We start from the raw sequence: 22,625 nt of genomic DNA on the forward strand, positions 1-22,625 counted from the left end.
CCACAACGCACAAAAATGGGTCCTCAAAGAATGATGGGAATATATGTTGGATATGAGTTAGTCTCTATTATAAGATATCTTGAACCTCTAACAGGTGATGTTTTTACAACAAGATTAGCTGATTGGCAATTTGATGAGACAAATTTCCCACCATAAGGAGGAGAAAATAAAAACCAAGAAAAGGATGTTTCATGGCATGAACCTTCCTTATCATATCTTGACCCTCACACAAAGCAATGTGAATTGGAAGTTCAAAAGATAATGCATTTCCAAGAAATGGCAAATCAATTACCTGATGTATTTACTGACACGAAAAGGGTAACTAAATCATATATATTAGTTGTCAATGCTCGAGCTCGAATTGAAATTCCAGATAAACAATCTGATGATAAAGTTACTCAAGAGTCTAAAACATGCCTGAAGCATGGAAGAACATTTTTTTCTAAGGATACAAATCCTCGAAAAAGAAGAAAATTATAAAATATGTTTAATCATAATAAAAGTGTTCCCGAAGAAACAATTAATATCATAACCTCCCCAGAAGTGGAAATAAATGATAATGAGATTGAAATTAATTATGTTATGGCCATATAAAAATAATAAGGAACCAAATTGAATTGGAATGCATAATATTTTCTTATGCTGTTACATGTGATATTATAAACGAGGCTCCAGAACTGCAATCTATTATTGGATGTCAAAATAGGCATGATCTGTGTAATTTGAAAGAGGCCATGCAATCTGAATTAACCACACTCAATAAAAGAAAGGCTTTTGGACCTATTATTCTCAAACCTATAGATGTGAAACCTTTTGGGTACAGATGGATTTTTATAAGAAAAAGAAATGAAAAAAATGAAATTGTTAGATATAGAGCCAGACTTGTCACTCAAGGTTTTTTCTCAAAGACCAGGAATTGACTATGAGGAAACATATTCTCCTATCATGGATGCAATCACTTTCAGATATTTAATCATTTTAGCAGCCTCTGAAATTTTAGAGATGCATCTTATGGATGTTGTTACAGCTTACTTGTATGGATCACTTGGTAGTGATATCTATATGAAAATCCCTGAAGGATTTACAATTCCTGAAGCATTATGTGTAGAACCCAAAGAAATGAATTCTATAAAACTACAAAGATCTTTGTATGGGTTAAAAGAATTTGGACGCATATGGTACAAACGGTTAAGCGATTATTTGACAAGTAAAGATTATAAAAATAACACTATTTGTCCATGCGTAATATTTATTAAGAATACAACATTCGGATATGTGATCATAGCTGTCTATATTGATGATCTAAACATTATTGGGACGAATAAAGAAATCCTAGAAGTGATAAAAATTTTAAAGAACGAATTTGAAATGAAAGACCTTGGAAAAAACAAATATTGTTTTGGTTTGCAGATTGAGGATATGCCTAACGAAATACTTATGCATCAATCAAATTAAACAAAAAGAGTATTGAAACATTTCAATATGGAGAATGCTAATCCTTTAAGCACTCCAATGGTTGTTAGATCATTAAATATTGACAAAAATCCATTTCTTGTGAAGAAAATGAAGAAGTCCTTGGTTCAGAAGTACCATATCTTAATGTGATTGGAGCTCTCATGTGTCTTACCAGTTATACTAGACCTAGCATTCCTTTTGTTGTAAACTTGCTAGAAAGGTTCAACTCATCCCCGACAAAAAGATATTGGACTCAAATCGAGCATATCTTTCGATACATTCGAGGAACTACTGCTTTAGGATTATTTTATCCTAACTATTCAAAACAAGGTTTGATTGGTTATGCAGATGCATGTTATTTGTCTGACCCTCATAAAGCTAGATCTCAAACTGGATACCTATTATTAAGTGGAAGTACTGTAATTTATTGGCGCTCTCAAAAGCAAAAACTCGTTGTCACATCCTCAAATCATGTTGAAGTAATTGCACTAAATGAAGATAGTAGAGAATGTACATGGTTAAGACCGATGACACAACTCATTTTAACCTCATGTGCACTTGAAAAGGATATAGGTTCAACTTTAATGTATGAAGATAACTCATCATGTATCACTCAAGTGAAAAAAGTATACATCAATAGTGACAGGACAAAACATATACCTCTAAAGTTCTTTGAATACATTCAAGAACTTATAAACAACCATCAAGTTGAAATAAAATATGTTCAGTCAAGCGACAATTCAGCAGATCTTTTCACGAAGGCGCTTCCAACTACCATCTTTAGAAAACATGTACATAATAGTGGAATGCGACATGTACACAACATATGATGATTAATTGACATCTAAATGAGGGAGAGTCAACTATACACTACACTCTTTTTTCCTTCGCTAAAATTTTCTCCCACTGGGTTTTCTTTAGCAATGTTTTTAATGAGGTAGTACTTCAAAATTGAACTCTGATTTGAGATGATGTCATTCAAGGGGGAGTGTTATAAGTAAATGGTGAATGACAACATAATATCGACATTTTCCATTCCTCATTATTAAACAACTATATATATGTTGTAAAATTTGTAGTATAAATGCCACATATTTATAATGAAGAAATGTACCTCATATCAACTCTTTCATAAGTTTTATAAACTCTCTCTGCTCTCTCCAAGCGTTCAAGTTTATTTATTCTTCATCAAAGTTTTTAAAGTTTAGTTTATTTGAAGTTGTTGTGGTTATGCTCAATTTATATCATTTATCACTTTATGATCCAAATATAGAATATGGTAACCGTAATCAAATATTTGATGACATTGCACAATTTAGACGTTTATTTATCCTATAATGTGTGTAAATATCATAAAACCATAATATATATTATATGTCAATTTACCAACTAAATAACTATATTAATTTTGTGAAAATGAAACCATCTTTTTACTGAAACGTTGAATTATTTTTTTTTTAATTTTTTTCAATATGTTTTTTATATTAAATTGTTTTTTTTTTGTTTCTTGTGTTTAATATATGAGGTTTTACATATGTAAAAATTTATGTGAAAGATTATAATAGATACAAATTAATGTAGTGTTTTTTTTATAATTAAAAAATATTGTGTTTTTTTGGGTTAATCTAAAAAAAACCTTATATTTTGTTTTTTCGGGATTAAACCTTAATTTTTTGCCTGAAAAAACCATGTATTTATTTATTTCCGATCCGGCTCTTTTAGTCATTTTTTTCCAAAATAAATTGTAAAATTTGATTGATTTTTCAAGAAAAACTAAAAAGTTTGAGGGTTTATTTGGAAGCATTTAGAAGATTGAAGTTTTTTTCGGAAAAAAAATAGGAAGTTGAGGGCTTTTTCGGAAAACATGAAAAAATACAATGTTTTATTTTTTTCAGGTAAAAAATAAAAATTTGAGGTTTAATCCCTAAAAAAAAAACAAAATATAAGTTTTATTTTAGATTAACCATTTTTTTCCTCAAACACAACCCTATCCCTATATTGAAGAATGATACCATTTCGGTTAGCTACACAAAAGATCACCGAGAGCATTTTTGTGCTTCATAATTTATAAGGAAGAAGGGTTTGAACAATGAGTTCTTTACTCAATGCGAGCAATCTAATATGTCGTTTCGAATTATATGAAATAAGTACTTTTAAAAAAAAATGTTATGGTTGTCTCCCAACCAAAAAGGATTTGAATCCAGAACAATAATAGCAAACCAAAAAGGAAGATGGTACACGATAGATCGTCCTCGTGGCAGTCCTCAATATTGATGACCGTTATTCACATATACTACTCTAGATTATAGGTATTATTAATAAGATCCTCTTATATCCAAATTACTTAATTACCCTAGGGAGCGAGTCCAATGGAATAAAATTGTAAGGTTGGTCTACCTCTTGACCTGCCTACTTTTATGCTTCTCTTGCCATTTAATCTCTTGTCCATAAAAACTATACCAACAAAAGAAATGTGATTTGATCCGCTCTAAACAAAAGGGAAATGGAAGATGTAAAACATGGCAAAAGAAGCCCAGAAAGTCCTTGTTCAAAGAACAGCAACAACAATAATAACAAAGAACAAGACCGCTTCCTCCCAATAGCCAATGTGGGTCGCATAATGAAAAAGGTCATCCCAGGAAACGGAAAAATATCAAAAGATGCAAAAGAGACAGTTCAAGAATGTGTCTCGGAGTTTATCAGCTTTGTTACAGGTGAAGCCTCAGATAAATGCCAACGAGAAAAGAGAAAAACAATAAATGGTGATGATATAAATTGGGCCATAACGACATTAGGGTTTGAGGAATACGTAGAGCCACTCAAACTCTATCTTAGCAAGTATAGACAGGAAGAAAGCAAAGGAAACAACAACAACAACCTACCTAAACCGCACCAATGTATTGAACAACAGCAACACAGTTTGCCAACTTATAAGAGTCTTTATTCAACGACAGCAACCAATACCATGTCACAACAACCTTTTCCATCCGTGGGCGACCAAAAGTTTGGGTTACCATTTTCTTCGAATACAATTCAAACACAATTGCACCATCAACAGGAAAGCATTGATTCCGTTGGGCAGTGGTAATTATTTCATCTTCTTCTTGTTATTCCTTTGGAAATGGAATATGTAACTGAGTTTTCTTCATTTTTTCGACCACATTTTGGAAGATAGGACAATAGAAAATCTTCTTACACCAACGTGGTTTATTATATCAAATATAGCACATGTGCTTGTTCAAGTTGTATAGTTTTAATAGAATGCGATTGCTAGTTTTATATCATTATACCGCATTAAATGTGTCGATTTTAGAAAAAAATATTAAGAATCCTTGTTTCAATTTGGTGAAGTCGAGGGTTTATCAGGTGGTGCATGTTTGTCAGTTCGTTGTTATGATCTTTTTTTTTCCATCTGAGCCATTGTGCTACGATTCACATCAGGCTAACCAGCATGGAGGTCAAATGAGGTGCATGGTGCGTATGTGCCATGCGTTTCCACGTGCAAACACCATCGATGAAGTGGTGGATTGAAGATGAAGATGTTGCTGATGTGGCTTCACCACAACGCTGGAGTAAACCGCGTGGCCTCATATTAATTTGCGAATTTTTTACAAAGAGATTACCATCATTTTGTTGGTTTTTATTAAAGCCAGAACATATAATTTTTAGTTTCATCAAAATCAAGATGGTATGAGAGTCACCAGCTGGATCGCCTTAGCGGTACGTTGCCTCCAAGACTCTAACGTCCGTTCCTTGATTTTTCCGAAAATCACAATAGACATAGCATAGGTATGTATTACCTTCACTAAATGTTTCTTGGCACAATCTTTCTATCAGTATAACGCTTAAGCCTTGTTCGTCGTTACAGGCTTCACACTACCTTACTATATGTCAAATTCTTATATTCAACTCAATTTTAGCTACAATATATATATATATATATATATATATATATATATATATATATACAAAAAGCCTCAAAAGACCCGGTTTTAAGCTTAATATAACCCGGTTTTCAACCGGGTTCCTTATAAGCGAGTCCTAAGTTAAAATCCTGATAGAGCCCGGTTGTAGAACCGAGTCATATTTCCATCACAAAAAACTGGGGTTTTTCTTCTAACCAATTACTGTTTTTTTCTAATATAAAGCCCGGTTCGCATATAAGCAACCGGGTTCTATTATACAACTATATTTTTTTGAAACAATATCACAAACTTATAACCCAGTTTCATTGCAACCGATTCATTTAACTGCTTTTTTTTATATATTTCTTTTATTTAATCTATAGACCCATTACCAAATACAATATAACATTCTATTTTTTTTACATTCAACAAGACGCTCTGTAGGTATAAATGAAAAATACTGTAAATTGCATATACTAAATAATCATTCATAGTAGATTGATAGAAACAACATTAAAGAAAAAACATGTGTGAGAATAAAAATCAATCATTTTGGTAATTTTCTACTACATAAAACTTCCATAAAAAACTAAAGAAAGACCATCCATGATCCAATTGTAGAGATTGTCCCAGACATCAAACTGTAGCAGCTTTATATTCTGAAAAACAAACACAACAAATAATGAGATTTCCTATAATTACAAGACATGAATTTACCCAACTTCAAGAACATGGTATTTTTCAACTACATGAAATTACATCCTTATACCGTCTTGAAGCAATGCCAATATTGTTATCAAAAGATAGGAAGAGTGTTACCAACATGGTGGATGCAACGAAAGAATAACAACATTCGATTATTAAACCAAAAGTAGGATGTTGTGAAATTAAAAACTAACCATATATGCTTTTTTTAGAGAACCATGTCATTTATATAATGATTCAAAAATTCTCTGTCCCACGTAGCTACGATCGAAACCAACATCTTTTCCTCAAAAGGAGTGTCATCTTTCCAAAGAATACCGGGCTATATGAGAAATAAAAATTAAATTATCAATTAACAAAACAGAAAGTTATTGCAAATTTACAATAGAACTAATGAAAAAATATTTAAAAAGTACTTACTTTATTTGGGAATCCATATTGTTTGGTCAAGACAAAGTCAAACATTCATCTCATTAAATAATGTCAACTCTCTAAAACACCATGTTGTTGGTTGCACTAAAAATGTAATAGAAAGAAAACATTAACCAGACAAAGAAAACAACATCAATTTGTTTGGATGTAAATGATATAAACTACCTCAGCGAGAATCCATCCAATAGGAGTTGATATGTCTTTTTCATATCTCGTGAAAGCCCTAAAAAATAAAAATCAATAGTGTGGTGTTCAAATTTATTACAAAAAAATAATAATTGTTTGACTATACTAATAAATTTCTTACATGTCCACATGCTTTTTGAGCAAGCAGTAAGTGTCGACATGCTTTTCTACAGGCTTCTTAAGAGAATCCAAAACGTACACAGTGCGATTGCGGGGACAGATCACCAAGAGAACACAATGCTTACTAGTAATTATTAAGAATATTAGTATATATGAACAAATAAAACAAATAAATAAAAATAAAGATATCAGTTTATGGTACTTTTGCAAATATGGTGCAATGAGAAACAATTGTCCACGATGAAGACGCATCGCATCAACATGATAACTGACAACACCCTCAGGATTTTTTTTGGCAAGCTTCCCCTAGTATCTTATATGGGTTTAGGAAAGCACATTTGTTCATACGTGTTCGAACCATTGAATGTAGAATCCTACAAAAAAGTGTGTTACAATCAACTAAAATCTTTGAAGCTACCTAATCATTATGGCAACACATAATAGTTTTTGAGGTACTTACATCTGCCAAGTTGTTATAATTGAAATATCTGCGGTTTGTTTTCTCAACAAGCGAAAATAATCTTCACATGTAACCGAAAAATGATATGCCCCAATTTGAAAAATCCTAGAATCAGCTACGATGTTAACCACTAGGTTGGTCTTCAAATGATCACGATGAAACTCAATCGGTCTTGATTTGTTGGTTGTTTGGACGGGCATGTTCTTTCAACCACCCCCTGCGGTTGCTGGTATCAAACTTGAAATATCCCAATAATATAGACCAAAAACTTTGTTTTTAATTATTAATAAAACCATAGTTATCCAAAACACATGTCATAATATCTCAAACATCATATCAACGTATATCAAAATATCAGAGTATAAACATCCCAGGCTGAACAAATGGTGTGTGCACTGCAATTATCCCGAGCCCTTCCCCTTGCTACCGGAAGTACCTGAAGCCAAAACTGAAAACTGTAAGCATGAAGCTTAGTGAGTCTCCCCAAACTACCACATAACATGCAAATAGGAGATTCGGGCCCAACCCGCTGTCCAGGAGATTCAGGCCCCGTCCACACTCCACTGTCTAGGAGATTCGGGACCCGCCCATACTCCGCTGTCTAGGAGATTCGGGCCCCGCCCACACTCCGCTGTCTAGGAGATTCGGCCCCCGCCCACACTCCGCTGTCTAACATGCATACAAGTATCACATAGACAACAAGTATATCTATTCCTATCAAACAATCACATAAATATACTTAAATAATACTACGAGATGCGGGCCCCGCCCACTCTCGGCTACTATGAGATTCGGGCCCCGCCCACACTCAACTACTATCATATCACATATACGGGCCGGCCTTGGTGACGTAGACCCATTCCTACTTATGGAAACTCACCTCGCAAGGCTGACTGCTGAAATCTCAAGTGAGGAATCTCTGATGGCTGCTCCCACGACCCCCCCCCCCCCCCGACTATCATTATCACAATAACACTTAGTCAAAACCTGATAATTCTCCTTAGGGTAAAATGACCATTTTACCCCTGGTCAAAGTCAACGCTTCGGTCAAAGTCAACGTTTTGGTTGACCCAACTCGTCGAGTTGCTCCATCAACTCGTCGAGTCCTAAAACCTGAAATCACGATCTTATCGAATCAACTCGTTGAGTCCCTTCACCGCCTCGTTGAGTTCTACCTTTAGCTAAAAACGGGACAAACCAACTCAACTCGTCGAGTCCCTCTATGGACTCGCCGAGTTCCTCTGTCTGATTGAGCCATCTCAATAGATTAAGCTCCTACCCTTCAGATCCAAGCTCCAAACGTCATCTACACATTGGGAATACACTTTTAAGGGTAAAGTTTCCAACTTTACCCGCTCTTAGTCCTTCTTAATGGGTTTAGCTCAAACCCTAACTCTCTAGAACATAGATCTTGGTCCAAAAGCCATAATACCCTAAACCAAAGCACACTATAGTAGATCTAGGCTTTGAACATCAGTTGGCCACGTAAAGTTCCTAACTTTCCTTCCAAGCATGGCCTCATAGGGAAAAAAGGCCATATTAACGCTTATAAGCTTGCAAGGGGCTTCCATGGCCATAAAGTTTTCACCTTTATGCCATGTGTTGAGTATATGGGTTGGGCCTTTGGGCTTAGATAGTTCGGTCCATTTGTATTCACGGTTTGGGCCTATCCAAACGTGTGTTTGTTTTTAGGGTTTAGTATTTATGGTGGATGCATGCATCACATTTTTCAGGCTTCTGAATATTTCCTTTGACAACAATTGTAACCCTAGCACGCCTCTAAAGTAGAATTTCTTTATCGAGCTCTTCTGAGGTGTTGTTGTTTTAATCATTCGACATTCGTTTGATTCATTGTGGTGTTCATTGTTCTCCATTGCTTGTTATTATCTCATTGATATCTGTTTGAATCTATCGATCAAAGAGAATATTATTCTCATCAATTGGTATCAGAGCAGGAGGCTGTGCAAATCATACGCATATCTTCTGTTTGAAGAATTTTTTAGGGTTTCCGCTTTTATTGGATCTGTTAAGCCGTCATTCCTTCATTGACGTTGTTCATAGATCTCGATATTACCCTATTCAATCCTTACAAGTCTGATTCTAAGCAGATATCTGAAAAAAGGTCATCATGTCTCACGAAGATTCACAAACCAATCCGATCAATATCTCCAACAGCATTGGATCTACAACCAGAATCCCGATTCTATACACTCAAGATTATGAAGTTTGGACGCTTCACTTTGAGGACTACGTCGTTGGTTCCGAAGACAATGGTTATCTTATCTGGGAAGCGATAACTTTGGGTCCTTTTGTTCATTCTGGTACAAATACAACTGTTAAGACTCAAAAGGAATACAACAAGCTCGTAACTGATGTGGAGAAGATTCCTCAAGACGAAAAAGATAAGTTGCTGTGTAATGTTAAAGCCATGAGAATGATTCGATTTGCTTTACAATCTAATACTTTTTGTTTAGTAAGCTCATGCACCACGACAAAAGAGATATGGGACTTAAAGAGCTGTATTCCACTGATGAAGACCTAGAGAATTCTATCCAAACTTTATTGCTCTCTGAGTTTGGTGCTTTCCAACAAAAGCCTGATGAAAAACTTGTTCAGACTTTCGATCGTTTCAACCATCTTTTGAGCAAAATGATCAAGCACGGCATTGGAAGGGAAGTGATAGAACAAAAGGTCATATTTATGAATAGTTTAAGACCCGAATGGATGGCTGTGGTATCAACGGTGAAGGCTCACGAGCAATTTAAAACCTATTCACTGGCGAAGATGGTAGGTATTCTCAAGTCTCATGAAAGTGTTGTGACTAAGAAAGCGAAAGTGGTGTCTGGTATGGGATCCTTGGCCCTTCTCTCTAAAGCGAAGAATGTGCCAGAAGATGAAGAAGAGTCAGAGATGTCAGAATGTGATCTGACAAGCGAAGAATATGCAATGATGGTTTCCAACCCGAAAAGGTTTGCTCGCAAAAAGTTTCCTATTGCCAAGAACCGAAACTGGCAGGGAAGCTATAGCTCAGAAAAGGCCAAAGAGGAGATAAAAATACTCCTCAGAAAGAAGAATAGAAGAAGGAGAGCAAACTGGTGGGAGACTCCAGATACGATTGCAACTTCTTCCATGGCAAAAACCACTTTGCCAAAGATTATATGTTAAGAAAGCTGTCAGAGAAGAAGGAGGGTAAAGACGATGAAGCATACTATATACGCAAGCTGGAGGAGATAAAGAAGAAGAAAGCCTCTAACAGTTCAATGAATGCTTTGATTGTGCAGGAGAACGTTGTGGATGATGAGTTCGGTGGTGTAGAGGTCTGGTCTACAGACTCTGAAGATGAAGAAGTACGTAAACCCACACATGGCAAGGCATTTGTGGCGAAAGAAAAGAGTATTGAGTCTACTGGGAGATGCTTGATGGTGACAACTGGGGTGTCACAAATGAGGGGCTACACAACCGAAGGCGAGTATGAGGAGGCAAACCTAAAGGAAGATAAGTGTTTTGCTGCCAAACCTATGAGCGAGAGGATCAATGACTGCGATCAGTTGATCAAGAATGTACAATCCATTCTCGAATCACTTAAAATACCTATAAATAAATATGAAAAGGAATTAAACGATTTGAAATTCAAATTTTCTAGTTTATGTGGTAGTCTAATGCAAACACGCCTCACAAATGCTAACCTAACCGATCAACTTAGCAGGGTGACATCCAAGAATGAGGAGCGAAGGATGTGGATAGAGAAGACGGAGTTAGAGTTAGTTAGGACGAGAGATGAAGTTCTTTATTTGCAACGTGATAATTTGAAACTGATGAAACAAAGAAACATTTTTTGCTTAATTGCTAAACGTTTATATACAAATATCACTCTATTGCATTTAGATTGTGAAATTGGAAAAAAGATTCACAAAATGATTTTGCCCTTCCTAGAGTTAAAGGAGGACGAAGTTGTTGGATTAGTGTCTAAGCTCGTAACTATATTTGGTAAGTACTTGACCCGGTTGTGCATGGTCCTTTTGGATTGCCTTGACCATAGCAACTTGACAGGGTGATTTATGAAGAGAGAGAAGATATTATGATTTATTAATATATTATGAGAATAATATATTAAAGGAATAATCATATTATTTAATTAATATTAGTCATAGATTAATTAAGAATTAATTTGGTGACTAAAAGAGATTAATTGAATATAGGGGACTGAACTGCAATTATTGGATAATTGAGTTATTGGGCTGGGGAACCCAATGGAGCAAGGGGTGAACGAAATTATGATGGGAGTCCATCATATTTTCGTCCATGACCTTAATCCATAAGGTTCCATGGGCTGCTTGGTGATTAAGTTGTCCATTAGGGTTTTGGCTGAAACCCTAGAAGCTCACAGTATAAATAGACCCCTTGGGTTGTGGAAATTGGCTACACTTGCTTCCTTGGAACCCTAGGGCCGATTTCATACCTCTCTTCTCTCTCCAAATCATCCTCTTGCTTGTTGGTGTTTGTAAGCCATTAGAGGAGTGACAATTGTGACTCTAAGCTCCAAGACAAGAAGAATCAAGCAAGCTACAAGAGGTAATCATCTAGATCTGAGTTTCTTATGTAAAATTCGAATTGTATACACTAGATCTAGGGTTTTCAAGACTTGGATAAATTGCATGTTCAATAGAGAAACTTAGATCCAAGCATTAGGGTTTGCATGTGCACATAGGAAAGTTCTTATGGATCAAACCCATCAGTGGTATCAGAGCCTTGATTGGTTTCTATTGTATTGATGTCTTGTTTATTTGCGCAAGCCTTGAAAAATCGTTTTTTCTGCCCCCTGACTGACAGACTCGGCGAGTCCCATTGTGGACTCGACGAGTAGGATGAACTTGACGAGTCCATAAAGGGACTCGGCGAGTCAGAGCGTCTGTCAGAGTGATTTTCGGGATTTCTTGCTGTTTTGCTTAAGGATTCTTACCTAAATCGTTTTGGTTTCATAAAATCTGAATTTTATCACATGTTTGACAATATCCTTAACAAAACAAAAGATAATTACCAATTGTTTAAATAATAATTTCCTTATTTGATAATAACTGATTATTTGAATTAATTGTTGAATTATCTTGCAAGTAATATTGACTAGGTCAAATTTAGATAATCATTAAATTAATTGGTTAATTTATATTATTTGCTATTTGATCCTTTGTGTTTTGAAAAGTTCAAAACTTGTCCTCAAGTTTTGAAATTTAAATTTTGTGATTAAAAGTTTAATTTGAACTATTTAAATTTCAAACCTTAGAATTTTACAAGTTTTAAAATTCAACCTTATACTTTATAGTATTATAAGATTAATATATATATATATATATATATATATATATATATATATATATATATATATATATATATATATATATATATATATATATATATATATATATAACTTAAATGCTAGTCTTACCGTTAGTAGGCCTCATTCACGAAGCCGATCTATAAGGGGGGGGGGGTATACGGTTACGGCCTATAAAATAGCCGTTTAATGGGTGTCCATTCTCACCCACCGCTTCCGTGATTGGTGGAGGGTCGTTAGCCGAACGGGTAGGATAGGGCAAACTTTCCTCATTTAAAAGTATAATGAATCTATATAAAGTAACTAAATGTTTTTACAAAATTCCCAATCTTAGTTACTTTAGGCAAACGTGAATTTGATGCAATTCCATGAAATTACACGTTGTACCCTTGCTAAGACGTTAATGGAGCGTGTGTGGTTAACCGGCACATTAATTGGGTTCTAAGCAAAGGTGGCAAAGGGTGACTCATTGTTTGTCATAGTTCGATGGAGCATGTGTGGTTAACCGACACATCGAATAGGTCACTGTAACAATGAGGGCACCATGTACATTTGCATGGTTATTCACACCCGCTTTGTGATCCTCGGCATCCCAGTCACAAACTAGAAGGGCATATCGAGATTTAAACATGCCATTGAAAAGTTCAATGAATCTCAAAAAATCTAGGAGTTTTTCAATACGTTTAAAACTTAATCTCTTTTTCGTTTTTCATGGTGGAGAATTAGTGAATCGACATTCACTTGCCTTCAAATTATTTACTTGTTACATTACGGCATCCCTTTTCTAATTTGTGAATAATGTTGTTGGTTCTTAGCCCTAATTTCTCATTTGGGTGATTAATTGGGGAAATTCGTTTCTAATCAACTTTGTTCTTTTTCCTTTTCAGATGTCGAACGCAAACAACAACACTTCTGGTTCAAACTCCTCTGGTTCGTTCTCACTCATGAACTTGTGTGGGAAAGTGATCTTTGATGGGACCAATTTCAGTAATTGGATCCGCAACATTCGCATGGTCACTCGCTACAAGGACAAAGAATATGTCCTCGATGAGAAGTTAAAAGATATTGACATCGACACTGCTACCGCTGAAGAGATCGCGGCCTATGAGGCCCACGAGCGTGATGCCACGAAATTCCATTGCATCATGCTAGCGACTATGACTGCAGAACTCCAGAAGTCCTATGAGGACAAATATACCTATGAGATGTATCAAGATATGCTGGAACGCTACCACCAGAGCGCTAGGCAAGAAAGGTACGAGATCATCACTTCGATGATCACTACCAAAATGGGTAATGGAGAGTCCCTTACCGCTCATCTGCAAAAGATGCAGAGATATGTCGATCGCCTGCTGAAGTTAAATGTGAACTTCGATGAAGAGCTGGCAATTGATATCATCCTTCATTCCTTGCCTTCCTGTTATAGCCAGTTCTGCATGACCTACCACATGAATAAGGAAGAGGTCTCTATGAGCAAGCTTCAGGGCTTGTTGAGGACTGCTGAGAGCAACCTCAAAGACAAATCTGTTGCATCAACTCCAACTCCCGCTGCTGCCCCTGTCTTGGCAATAGGGAAAGGGAAGGGTAAGAAGAGGAAGGCTCCCTCAAGGGGCCACCACAAGGGAAAGTCCCAAGATGGACCCTCTTCTAGTGGAACCAAAGTTGGTTCTGCTAAACCCAAATCAAACCCAAAGGAGGCAAAGTGCCACTACTGCCACAAGATAGGGCATTGGAAGAGAAGCTGCCCAGAATATCTGCAGGCCATCAAGGATGGGAAGATGAAGCCATCTTTCGCAGGTATTTACACAATTAAATCTAATGGTTTGTCACATGCTACTTCTTGGGTTCTTGATACAGGATGTGGTTTTCACATATGTTCTGATTTGCAGGGACTAAGAAGAAATAGGGATGTGGAGCATGGAAGGATGAATCTGATCATGGGAAACAGAAGAACATCTTCTGTCACCAAGATTGGAGTATATTCCTTAGTGCTTAGTAATGGATTAGATTTAGATTTAAACAATTGTTGCTATTCGCCAGATATGGCAAGAAACATCATTTCATTTCATGGTTTATATAGACAAGGTTTTAGATATTCTTTTGATAATGAAAAGGATTCTATTTGTGCTTATCTTAATAATGTTTTATATTTCGAAGCATTGCCTTGTAATGGAATATATGAAACTGGGATGGTTGTAGATAACTTAGGAAATGATGTGTTGTGTGTGGATTCTTCCAATAGTGTGGATAAAGCATGCTTGTGGCATTATCGTCTTGGACATGTCAACAAGAAACGAATAGCCCAACTCCAAAAGAATGGAGTATTGGAGTCATTCGACCTTAGGGACGATGATGTGTGCGAGTCTTGTTTACTTGGAAAGATGACCAAGTCACCCTTCACTGGCACTTGTGCGAGGGGTGAGGGTTTATTGGATCTCATACATACAGATGTATGTGGACCCTTTAGATCCACCACAAGGGATGCGAACCGCTTCTATGTGACTTTCACAGATGATTATAGCAGATATGGGTATATCTACTTAATCAAGCACAAGTCAGAAACCTTTGAAAAATTCAAAGAGTTCAAGCAAGAAGTGGAGAATCAGTTGGGCAGGAAAATCAAGATGCTTCAATCTGATCGAGGTGGAGAGTACCTAAGTCTTGAATTCCACGACTATCTCAAGGAATGCGGAATTGTTTCGCAATTGACGCCACCTAGGACACCACAGTTGAATGGTGTGGCTGAGAGGAGTAATCGAACCTTGCTAGACATGCTTCGTTCCATGATGAGTCGTGCTTCACTACCTATCTCATTCTGGGGGTATGCCTTAGAGACTGCCGCCCATATCCTTAACTTAGTCCCTACGAAGAAGGTTGCCAAAACACCTCACGAGATGTGGACAGGGAAAGCTCCCTCATTAGCACATATCAAGGTTTGGGGTTGCGAGGATTTCGTAAGACGAGAGACTCACGACAAGCTCGAACCTCGTAGTGAGCGATGTATTTTCATCGGCTACCCGCAGAAATCCTTTGGATATCTCTTCTACAGACCGAGTGACAATGTTGTCTTCGTTGTGAGGAGAGGGGTTTTCCGAGAGCGAGAACTCATAAGCCAAGGAGACAGTGGGAGGCAAATCGATCTTGAAGAGCTTCAAGAGTCGAGCGATGAAGGAACCTCTAAAACTGGCGCTCAACCTGAGGAGGAAACTCCGGTTGAACCGATTGACGAGTCCTTACCTCTTAGACGTTCCAAAAGGGTTAGTGTTCCACCCCAGTTTTATGGTTTTCATATTACTACAGAAGGGGATACGTTCATTAGTGATAGTACACTAGTGAATCTGGACGAACCTAACAGCTATAAGGAAGCCATGGCAAGCCCGGAGTCTACGAAATGGAAGGAGGCTATGGACAGCGAGATTCAATCCATGTATGACAACCAAGTTTGGAATTTGGTTGACAATGTACCACGTCGTAAGACGGTCGGGTGCAAGTGGATTTTCAAGAAGAAGACTGACGTGGATGGAAATGTGCATACTTATAAGGCGCGATTGGTTGCGAAGGGTTTCACTCAAACTCCTGGAGTTGACTACGATGAAACCTTCTCACCAGTTGCGAATATAAAGTCTATCAAGGTGATGCTGGCCATTGCTGCATTTCATGACTATAAAATATGGCAAATGGATGTCAAAACCGCTTTCCTTAATGGGAAGTTGGCTGAGGATATTTACATGGCTCAGCCAGAGGGTTTTGTCAATGCAAAACATCCCAATAGAGTGTGTAAGCTTGAGAAGTCCATTTATGGACTTAAGCAAGCGTCTCGCAGATGGAACCTTTGTTTTGATGAGAAGGTCAAAGAGTTTGGTTTTCTGCGAAGCGAGGATGAATCATGTGTATATGTCAAAGCCAGTGGGAGTATAGTAATCTTCCTCGTATTGTATGTCGACGACATACTGCTCATAGGAAACGACATTCCGACACTGCAGGATGTTAAGTCCTGGATCGGGAAGTGCTTCGCTATGAAGGACCTCGGAGAGGCTTCCTATATTTTGGGAATTAGGATAGTGAGAAACAGAAGTAAGAGACTAATAGAACTTAGTCAGAATACTTACTTGGACAAGGTACTAAAACGTTTTAGTATGGAGAATTCAAAGAAAGGGGAGTTACCAATCCAAAGTAATGCCAAGTTGAGTAAGACTCAAAGTCCGAATACTGAAGTCGATATAGAAAAGATGAGCCGAGTACCTTACGCTTCCGCAGTTGGCTCAATCATGTATGCTATGACTTGTACTCGCCCTGATGTGGCCTTCGCTTTGAGCATGGTCAGCAGATATCAAGGGAACCCTGGCAAAGCACATTGGATCGCAGTCAAGAATATTCTTAAGTACCTTCGGAGGACCAAGGAATGGTTTCTAGTCCTCGGTGGGAGTGATGACTTAAAGGTGAGAGGGTATAGTGACGCCAGTTTTCAGACCGACAGGGACAACTACCGTTCGCAGTTGGGCTGGGTCTTTACCCTTAATGGAGGAGCAGTGACTTGGAAAAGTTCCAAACAGGAGACCGTAGCTGATTCAACGTGCGAATCAGAGTATATAGCGGCGAGCGAAGCGTCAAAGGAGGTGATATGGTTGAAGAACTTCATTGGAGACCTTGGAGTTGTGCCGGCCATACAAGAGCCAATGGAAATTTTCTGTGATAATGAAGGAGCGGTTGCCTTGACCAAGGAACCGAGAGATCATGGCAGATCTTGACATATCGATAGAAAATATCACTTTATTCGACATCGGGTGGAAGAAGGACTCCTCGTAGTGAAGAGGGTATCGTCAGAGGATAACCCAGCAGATCCGCTTACGAAGGGACTGAGCAGGGTTAAGCACTTGCAGCACGCTAGGAGCATCGGGCTGAAGGACGATATTAGTTTAGATTAGATAGTTTAGAAACGTGTAATAGATAAATTGTAATTAACGTTCGATGATTAAATAAAAGAGTATTATTTATTAGTAATGTTACTATCTTATGTTAATAATTTACCTATTGTTTCATTTTGCATGTTTTGACTTCCTGAATAATTGAATTATTTAATAATAATCGAATTATTCGAACGGTCCACAGTCGTTCATATGTTGGAAGTAGATATGAATGAAGACTGTCATGAATTGGTGTGTAGATTGTCTGAAGGGTATTAGACATAGCAAAAGTTTGCTACAACGTTCATGAGTGCTTATGAACTTGATTTGAGCATTGGAATAAACCCACGCTTGCTGGAATCGCTTCATGGAATTCATCACGAGCGATCACAAGACGGTAATATCATATGGTCTTAAAACCTAGATATATGGTTTATTGTTTGCTAGTTGGTTGTGCACTGATAATGCGTAAACGCATCAGTAACTTGATGTTATAAAACGCATTGTTGTGTATGATTTGATTGGTGGATAATAAATGCATATAAGTTGAAGTTTATCTATTCCTTTTATCCTAAGAGGGTAAAAGCGATATCAGGGCCCCTCGATGATTTGATTTGACTTATGTGTCAGGCCCAGTCAGGACTGAATTGATGTGTTCAATTAAGTTCTATGTCAAATGAATTTGAGATCGAGAAACTAACTGATGGACAATAAGTATGACTATGTTCCATGTAACTGTCCACATGATATCTAGAACAGAGGATTATACGATCCCTTATCTAAAGGACAGGTTACTGATAAGATCAGAGTTTGACAGCGTCTTTGAGAGCTACGATTGCTCATCGGATTAGGCTTGCATTTGTAGTTACTAGACTTATCCAAGTGGGAGACTGTTGGATTAGTGTCTAAGCCCGTAACCATATTTGGTTAGTACTTAACCCGGTTGTGCATGGTCCTTTTGGGTTGCCTTCACCATAGCAACTTGACAGGGTGATTTATGAAGAGAGAGAAGATATTATGATTTATTAATATATTATGAGAATAATATATTAAAGGAATAATCATATTATTTAATTAATATTAGTCATAGATTAATTAAGAATTAATTTGGTGACTAAAAGAGATTAATTGAATATAGGGGACTGAACTACAATTATTGGATAATTGAGTTATTGGGCTGGGGAACCCAATGGAGCAAGGGGTGAACGAAATTATGATGGGAGTCCATCATATTTTCGTCCATGGCCTTAATCCAGAAGGTTCCATGGGTTGCTTGGTGATTAAGTTGTCAATTAGGGTTTTGGCTGAAACCCTAGAAGCTCACAGTATAAATAGACCCCTTGGGCTGTGGAAATCGGCTACACTTGCTTCCTTGGAACCCTAGGGCCGATTTCATACCTCTCTTCTCTCTCCAAATCATCCTCTTGCTAGTTGGTGTTTGTAAGCCATTAGAGGAGTGATAATTGTGACTCTAAGCTCCAAGACAAGAAGAATCAAGCAAGCTACAAGAGGTAATCATCTAGATCTGAGTTTCTTATGTAAAATTCGAATTGTATACACTAGATCTAGGGTTTGCAAGACTTGGATAAATTGCATGTTCAATAGAGAAACCTAGATCCAAGCATTAGGGTTTGCATATGCACATAGGAAAGTTCTTATGGATCAAACCCATCAGAAGTTGATATTGATGGTTATAACTGTGAATCTATTGTCTCTTCAGATAATATCTCTGATGCCTACAGGGTTGGTCTGGACAAAATCGAGTCCTTTATCAAGTCGAAAGACCATAAGGACATGCTCAAAAATCTTTTGGACGAGAATGATAAATTGAAAACTAAGACCGAAACCATACACAAATTTGACTCATTGAATGCCAAGTTAAGTTCAGAAAACAAAATAAATGTTGAAAACTCTTCTGAATTTGACGAGGAAAGTGATATCAGTGAAATTTCTGTAGAGGATGTGGTTGACTGTTCAGAATTTGTCAAGAGCGAAACCGAACCTACCAAAGGCCTTATATCTGAAAATTTGGTTGAGTTCGCTCGTGTGTCCCAAGATAAATCCAAAATTCTGAAACCGAAAGCAGTGGTTTATCAAAAGGTACAAACAGTACCAAATCAAGTATACACCACGACAGGGGTTACTCAGAAGCACACAGCCGAACTGACAGCCATAGTGAACGAAGATAATGCAGGTGGCTGTGATAATTATTTCTGGTCGGCTCCAATCGACAATGCAGATGAGGCTGTCGGTTTATCAAAGAGAACCTCATGGAGGGTTAAAGGCAGATACGTGGCAGAACCACTCAATAAGCCTACAAGCTTTGATGTACCAAGCACAAGTGGTACCAAAGAAATCCCAAGCGAACCAATGACGGCTGCAAGCGAAACCTCTTCATTGAAGAGCGAAACTCATGCTGAGAGACCGAAGCCAAGAGCAAACATACACAAGTCTCAAAAGCAGCTTGCTGAACAAAAACGCCAGCGAAACAAAAGATATCAAAAGAATCTCAATGAAAGGAAGCAGTTTTGGAACTCCCAAAAATCCAATTATGTTCGCACAGAAAAGGCGTCAAATCTCAAGGCGAAATCTGGATCAAAGGATAATTCTGGTCCATGCACCCACTGCCAATCCTGCAGTCAAGCGAACCGAAAGCCTAGTTTCGGTCCCAATTCTTGCAGTGACAAGAACCAAAAGAGTAGTTTCGGTCCCAAGTCTAGCCTTGATAAGAACCGAAAGACAAGTTTCGGTCCTAAATCCCATCCTCCTCGTTCTCAACCAAAGCAGAATCCTAACAAGGATGTCAAGGATAGCAAGGGAAAAGGGAAGCTCGTCTCTGAAGACAAAACACAAACAAATAAGACGTCAGCTAACCCTAGGAAACATGAAAACAAATTTGTTAAGAATCAAAATAAAATTCATCAATCTGATTTAAACAAACTTAAGGTCTTTACCATCAAGAGAAAAGACGCAACCACACTAATAAAAAGAACTTATATGGTTGATCTTTCTATTGCAATTCCCTATTATGTAAAAGGATCATGTGGACCCAAGCAACTTTGGGTTCCTAAATCTGCTTAATTTTGCAGGTTATAAGTGACGAGCAGTTCGACGACGAATGGTACATCAATAGTGGCTGCTCACGTCACATGATAGGAAGGAGGGAAGAGCTAAGGGAGTTTCGGGCTCTTAAGGATGGTGGATGTGTCAAATACGGGAATAATTCATATGGCATGATCAAAGGCTACGGAATGATCACAAATGGGGAATTCTCAATCCGAAAGGTAGCATATGTAGAGGGATTGCAGCACAATCTCATCAGTGTCTCTCAACTGGTTGTGGGAACTGGCTTGAAGGTTTTGTTCGATGATGAAGGCTCTGAGATTGTTGAAAAGAAAATGAAGGTTGTCTTTTTAAAATCCAAGAGAAAAGGAGAGATGTATCCTCTAAATCTTAACCCAATTCGAGGAAAGCCGGCTGTATGCTTATTAACGAAAGCACACTCTGACGAAAATTGGCTATGGCACCGAAGGCTCTCACATCTCAACTTTAAGGATATCAACAAGTTGGTTATCGGTGATCATGTACGAGGACTTCCACTTCTCAATTTTGATAAGGAACACCTGTGCGCAACATGTGAGATGGGAAAGCAAAGCCGAAAGAGTCATCCCACAATTGTCAACACAAAGATCATCGAATCTTGAGCTGCTTCACATCGATCTATGTGGTCCTTCGGCCATAGAAAGCATCGGTGGTAGTAAGTACATTTTAGTTATTGTCGATGATTTTTCACGTTTCACCTGAGTTTTCTTTCTTAAACAGAAATCAGAGGCAACTCCAAAGCTCAAAGCATTTATAAAGCAAGTGGAACTTCAATTGCGAAAGGTGGTTAGAAACGTCTGAAGTGACAATGGGCTCGAATTCAAAAACCAAGAGTTTGAAGAATTTCTCGCTGAAAAGGGAGTGTCTCACAAATTCTCTGCTCCCTATACTCCACATCAAAATGGCGTAGTTGAAAGGCGAAACCGTTCGTTGTGTGAAGCGGCCCGAACCATGCTAAGTTTTGCTTCTCTACCTCTGTACTTTTGGGCTGATGCAATAGCTGTTGCATGCTATACCCAGAACCGAACCTTCCTCAACAAGAGATTTTCCATCACTCCATACGAAATCTTGAATAATCGCAAGCCAAATGTCAAGTTCTTCCATGTGTTCGGTTCAAGATGCTTTATTTTCAACTCCAAAGAGAACCGAAACAAGTTCGATGTCAAGGCTGATGAAGGGATTTTTCTTGGTTACTCACTAACTTCAAAGGCATATAGGGTTCTGAATAAACGCTCAAAGAAACTTGAAGAAACCTACTATGTCACCTTTGATGATAATTATGTGAAGAAACTGCAGTCTGGTAAAGTATCAACGGAGGAAATCTTTCCAAAATCAGGTCAAGTCTCAGTTCCTATTTGCAATCTATTTGAAGAATACATGCTGCTCTTTGATGAACCAGAGAGAGCCATTCATTCCGAGGCAAAAGTTGCTGACAACAAGATCAAAAACTTGAAGAAAATTATCGATAAAGAAGCAAAAGAAATGGAAAGCAAACATCAAGGACCAACCGAACAGCCAGGTTTAAGCGAACCTCACAGTCCAAGCGAACCTCCAGTTCAAGGCGAACCCCAAAGCTTAAGTGATTCTACTCATAAATTCTCTACATTCCAGGGGGAGAGTTCAGATACACCAAGGCGACCTGACTTACCATTCCAGGGGGAGAACCATCTCCATCAATGACCCATGAAAGTCCAATCGAGGGGTAGAATTTTGAACCAGATGTTGAGGTTGTTTCGTCACTCGAGGGGGAGAAAAACAAAACAAATGACGAAGATTCTCAATCAGAATTCGAAGAAGAAATAGATGCTGAACTGGATCCTTCCTATGATCCAAACTACCATCCTCTCACAAAATGGACAAAAGATCATCCAAAGACTCAAGTAATCGATGAAACATCAGAAGGCGTTCTTACTCGGTCTCAAATAAAAGTGAAGCAAACTACTCTGTTCTCGCAAGTAGAATTTTGCATGTTTAATTCCTTCGTCTCGAAAATAGAACCAAAAACGGTTTATACTGCATTCGAT

The 22,625-nt window shown here is 37.7% G+C and overlaps 1 protein-coding gene across 1 annotated transcript; it reads left to right on the forward strand.

Annotated features, from left to right (window-relative positions):
- Positions 1–3,897: 3,897 nt before the first annotated feature.
- Positions 3,898–5,011, forward strand: LOC145107174 (nuclear transcription factor Y subunit B-4-like). Its single transcript, XM_079044029.1, has 2 exons — positions 3,898–4,539; positions 4,897–5,011. Exons 1-2 carry the CDS (start codon positions 3,959–3,961, stop codon positions 4,919–4,921), a joined length of 606 nt encoding a protein of 201 aa, XP_078900155.1. The 5' UTR covers positions 3,898–3,958; the 3' UTR covers positions 4,922–5,011.
- Positions 5,012–22,625: the final 17,614 nt, after the last annotated feature.

Source organism: Lactuca virosa, chromosome 1 (assembly GCF_052849685.1).
Source record: "Lactuca virosa cultivar CGN04683 chromosome 1, Lactuca_virosa_CGN04683_v6, whole genome shotgun sequence".
Classification (NCBI taxonomy): Eukaryota; Viridiplantae; Streptophyta; class Magnoliopsida; order Asterales; family Asteraceae; genus Lactuca; species Lactuca virosa.

Excerpts from the sequence above, each read along its gene's own strand:
- LOC145107174 (XM_079044029.1), top strand. The coding sequence starts at position 3,959 with ATGGAAGATGTAAAACATGGCAAAAGAAGCCCAGAAAGTCCTTGTTCA. Across the intron at positions 4,540-4,896 it reads ATTGATTCCGTTGGGCAGTG|GCTAACCAGCATGGAGGTCA; the intron begins GTAATTATTTCA and ends GATTCACATCAG.